A 5,425-nucleotide genomic window follows, 5' to 3' on the forward strand; every position below is an offset into this window, starting at 1 on the left:
TACCAAGAAACGAAACCTTTATTCGTTGTATTATTTCAATGAGACATAACGTTTTCTTACAGAGCACCAATGTTATGGTAGCCTCTTTAAAATAAAATGAAACCTTTATTCGTTGTATTATTTCAATGAGACATAACGTTTTCTTACAGAGCACCAATGTTATGGTAGCCTCTTTAAAATGAAACCTTTATTCGTTGTATTATTTCAATGAGACATAACGTTTTCTTACAGAGCACCAATGTTATGGTAGCCTCTTTAAAATGAAACGAAACATTTTAACCTCTTAATTTATAAAGACTGAATTTTATCAGCTTTTCAATTATGAACTGTTTATTTTTCTAAAAGTATCACAGCCGTATTACAGTTGTTTACTTCTACACATTATCTTCAGATTAAATTCAAACACGAATTACGTGAAAACCAAACTAAGTCTCACCTTTGGCCGGCTGACCATGCCCATTCGGGGTTGCCATGTTCTCTCTGAAACAAACAATCCAAATGGACGATGCTGTTTGGTAGGATGACCACTTCTCCGGCTCCGGTGACGTCAGCGTCCCCGGACATCACGTTATAGATGATACTAGGAGGTGCTTGTACTAGTCGCCAGGGGGTGTAATAAATACCCTTATTACAATAATCAGTAATTAGATAACTATACCTATCCATTTCTGATTTTGACAACTTACTTCTTCATATACCAGAGATAAAAATCCCTGCGAACAATTAGGTCGAACTGTTTAAAATCCCTGCGAACAATTAGGTCGAACTGTTTAAAATCCCTGCGAACAATTAGGTCGAACTGTTTAAAATCCCTGCGAACAATTTGGTCGAACTGTTTAAAATCCCTGCGAACAATTAGGTCGAACTGTTTATTATACAGTATACATACTTTTATTGAATACATTGTCACATTATTCTGTTTAATTACGCTGTAAATAGCTTGTTTAGTTTACTGTACCTGTTGAGTTGTGTAATTAATTTGAGTAAAAGCTACGAGCGGTTAGCACTAAGTAACCGTTTTTGTTTCCTACTTTCCCATTTTTTATTCTGTGTATTTTAAAACCTAGTAAAGATTTTCGCTTTTGGCTTATCGTTTGTTTGTGGTTAAGCACAAAGCTACACAATGGGCTGTCTGTGCTCTTCCCACCACGGGTATCGAAACCCGGTTTCTAGCGTTGTAAGTCCGGGGGGGGGGGAGTTCGCCTTTGGATAGCTAGTAATTCAACAACGCATCGGTATTGTGAACTATTAACAAGATAGTTCATGTTGTCTTCAGAGAAAAGTTCCAGAACGTTCTGAATCCTTTAGATACTCTACTTTAATTTCAGTGTAAGTTTATTAAGGCTACTTGTATATATAAAAAAAGTTACATTTATTTCGTCGCATCTGTAAATGTAACATTAGGTTTTATGATCGCTGTTAAGAAAACCAGAATTACCAAAAGACTGGATATTCCGCCTGTTAACATGTTTTTTTCTATATCGTGTTTAATTTGGTTTTGATCCCGAACACCGCTAAGTAATACAGTGATCCATCTTATTGACATAAAACTCTCAGTCGTTTGCCCACTTTGAAAAATTGAGACTGACAGTATCAGTTGTGATAATCGAGATTACGTGACCCAGAAAAAAATCAATTCCACAATGTCGTGTTTGCAAGCAGTGTCTCGTTATTCTCTAGCGTCCTTTTCTTTTGTACTTCGAAGTTTTCATTATTTTTGTGCCAAAAACTACAGAATCAAAGGCACTAAGAGAATTGTATTCCATGGAATTGTATTCCATGTCATCATATACGACCCCATATCTCGGGTAATCCGTGTAATACAATATTAACAGCACACTCGTTTACCATATAGTCGTCTGAGACGGATATACGGGGCCATGAGGATAAAATGGCGCCACTTTTGCAAGAACTATAATGTACATTCAGGGGCGGATTGGACTTTACAAATTTACCGGGGGAAAAAAGCTAGAAGGGGCCCCCCAAGTTTGTCATAAAAATAACAAAACTACCTGCTTTTCCAAGGGGCTCACTAGGATTTTTTGAGAGTGTCTCCTTAGGCCAGTCCGCGCCTGTGTACATTAAAACATTTTTCAAAATATGCATGTAACTTAAAAGTGTTTAATGGCAGAAGCAAAATTAATGTTTTTTTTTTTTCAGATTATATTCCTTTTCAGAAACGAAACGCTTTTTGTAATGTAACAAATTACATTTCACGCATTTCGTTTTGTATTATATTCGGAAATACTTTTTCAAAAAAATAACTGAATAGAAATAATAAACAAATATTTACAATGTCTCCTTATGCTAGTAACTGTTCACTCAGCTGATGGATAACGTATTCGGTCGCGTTTGTTTCTGGATAAGTCTGTAAATACAATAAGATGCTTAACTATTCGGGCAGAAGTTTCTTACTTTAAACCACGACGATTCAGAGGCACGCTTTTCTATTGGGGTATAAACAGAACCACTAAACGTTTAGTTCAGTAGTTATTGCTTTCTTCAGCCAAAAGAAGATTAATCTTTAAATAAAGAAACGGTGGAAAGAAACGATAAAGTCCTGTGATTCATGATATGTTGGCTTTAGGCCTTTGAGCGTGTAGAAACATATATTAATTAAACATATTTTTCATATTTTCTCTCAGGTTTTCGATTGAGTGTGTTACAGAAATTTAACAAAAAGGTAGTATTAAGTAGAGTATCATTTTCAAGGTTAATTATGAAAATAAGGAAGCAAAAACAAAATAAAATAGAAAGGGGTTAATTCTGTAGCTTACCTCAAGCTACAGAAATGCTAAACTTTTTTCTCAGTCCCGACCTAGATTATAGCTGTGTATTATATAATTGGCATGAAAACCCTACCTGAGAAATTTCGTTGCAGAGTTGTGGCCACACAGTGAGGAAAAGTAGAACTCCATTGGCCATTCGAACACGTTAAGTGTTGCTGGCCTACAAACTTGTACATGCCTACTTCAGAACATCGAAAATCCAGTTTACTTCCGTGAGGAACAGCTATCTCTGTGTCAATGGTTAACCTCTTTCCCTTGTAACTGACCACTACCTCAGCGTCCGTCAGTTGTAAAGAGCACTGACGTAACATGGGTTGGAAACGATCCCCATCTGGACAAATATAAAACCACAACCATTATTTTTTTTTTCATTTTCGTCTTCAGACACTAATAAAATATGATAAAACGTAATAGTATTTGAAAAACAGGATATTTTTTTTCACGTTAAGTCTTAGAAGATTGTTAGAAAAACTTCAATAGTCTGTTATTATTACCACTTAGGCCTGAAGTGGGAACGATTAGATTGGGGCAATATAACAACCCCCCCCCCCCATCGTCCGGTGGCTCAGCGGTAAAGTCTTACAGTTTACAAAGCTAAAGTTCGGGGTTCGATACCCGCTGTGAGCAGAACGAAGATAGCTCATTGTGTAGCTTTGTGTTTAGTGAACAATATAACATAACCAGAACACCACGTGACGATTCAGGTTAGGGCTGCGGTTCCAAAATCGCAAAAATATACAAAGTTTAACAGCTCCATTATACGTTACTAAAATATGATAGACAAGTAATACCCCTTCCCCAGTTGTGCATGAGTCCCAGAAAACTGGGAAAGTTTTCAAGCCCCCTAGGTTAGGGTTTAGTTTTCATTTCCTGTCTTATTAGCGCAGGTCTTTTTTTTAAGGCAGAAATAACTGGTGAGCCAGGCCAGTGAAGGGACAGCACCTAAATTATGTTCAACCAGTATTATCCCTGCCCCAAAATTGGATTAGAACACTAACACTGATTAAGAAAAGCCATGCCATGATAAAACCTATTTCTTTACGAAACGTTTTGGCCCAACAGGGCTATTTTCGGGCTATGCTGGTAAGCCAAGTGGTCCACGAGAACGTGCGTAACAAAAAGATCTGGATTAGTAGGATTTAACATCATTAAGAAACTTTTAAGTTGCAATAATGTTTTCTTGGATGCTCCTCATTCACGTGTAAAAAAACAAACAAAAACGGATTAATGACTGAGACTTCTATTTTACTGAAATATTATGTGTGGCCGATTTTAAGTCACCAAAATTTGTTTGTTTTAAATTTCGCGCAAAGCTCCACGAGGGATATCTGCGCTAGTTGACCCTAATTTAGCAGTGAAAGACTAGAGGGAAGGCAGCTCGTCATCACCAACTCACCGCCAACTTATGGGCTACTCTTTTACCAACGAATAGTGGGATTGACCGTCACATTATAACGCCCTCACGGCTAAAAGGGGCCAGCATGTTTGGTAGGATGTGGATTCGAACCCGCGATCGACCCTCAGATTGCGAGTCAAGCGCCCCTAACCACCTGGCCATGCCGGGCCTGTAGCGAAGCCACATCAGGTTATCTGCTGTGTCCACCGAAGGGTATCGAAACCCGGATTAATTTTAAGTTACCAAGGTTTGTTCATTAAGCCTGATCTCGACCCCAGGAGGGTAAAATGTGAGACGAATTCCAACTTTTTTTTTTTTTGCCTGGCTTTAATGGACTTCCGACGACAGGACTAACCAATAGAATATTTCCCACGTGTAAATAGTTCTGATGCATTCGAAATATGCACTGTAAATAAGGAAGTCTTAACGTTACGTACCAGATATTGTACAGTTATATCGTAAACTACAGTACGTTTGGAGTTTATTTTCATTCAGCAACTTTTCCTAATGCCTGATGTAAACTCACTGACAATAATACTTTCGTTACACCTCTAGACACTATAAACAATACGACGCTGTATTTTTCTTTTCCCGCGGATTCCTGAAGTGGGCGACTTTTCTGAAATTTCACCGAACAAAGTCCTAGTAAAAAAAGAATCATTGCAGGGATGGTAAACAATAATAATTTTAATTTTATACGAAGCTAACAATAACGTTAGTCGCTCGTTTGATCACCAAATCACGAGGACTTCTTTAACATGTTCACCAATGTTATGATAGGATACATATATTGGAGGATTAACATAAGTATATCTTATCATCGTTCATACCACTATTGCTCATTTGTTTTTCCAGTGTTCCAGAGTACAGGATATGCGGTATGTAGTTTTTAGTTTGTTGAAGATAGTTTTAGGTTTTAGCTTAATGGACCATGAAAAAAGAACTTGGTTGGAATTTTACCCCATTTCAGTTCGAATCACCTCAGATTGTGTTCGTGTAGAGCCAAGTTTGTGATTTATTCTGTTCGTAGTAAGGTTCTATCACGTGGTGTTAGTGTTCATTTTGTGAATATCTTTAAAGCTAAAATTTATTTCGATTTTTTTACGGTTTCGGTTACGAGACAAACTGTCAGATTTTTATAGTATTTATCGCGGACATTTGGTAAGTAAAGGTGTTCAGGGTTACATCCTATGTCGTAATTTGGTATGATAATTTTGTTAGATTTTTCATGTTTATCAGT

At 37.2% G+C, this 5,425-nt stretch overlaps 1 protein-coding gene across 1 annotated transcript in view; it reads right to left on the reverse strand.

The window, feature by feature from the left end:
• LOC106460424 (locomotion-related protein Hikaru genki-like) overlaps positions 1–5,425 on the reverse strand; it is a 50,399-nt gene that overhangs the window by 11,566 nt on the left and 33,408 nt on the right. Inside the window, exons 3-4 of the mRNA XM_022387134.1 lie at positions 2,863–3,120; positions 437–596 (exon numbers count right to left, since the gene is read on the reverse strand). Of these exons, the coding sequence (XP_022242842.1) occupies positions 437–596; positions 2,863–3,120 (418 nt within the window). The remainder of the gene's footprint in view (positions 1–436; positions 597–2,862; positions 3,121–5,425) is intronic.

Source organism: Limulus polyphemus, unplaced genomic scaffold, assembly GCF_000517525.1.
Source record: "Limulus polyphemus unplaced genomic scaffold, Limulus_polyphemus-2.1.2 Scaffold768, whole genome shotgun sequence".
NCBI classification, from domain to species: Eukaryota; Metazoa; Arthropoda; class Merostomata; order Xiphosura; family Limulidae; genus Limulus; species Limulus polyphemus.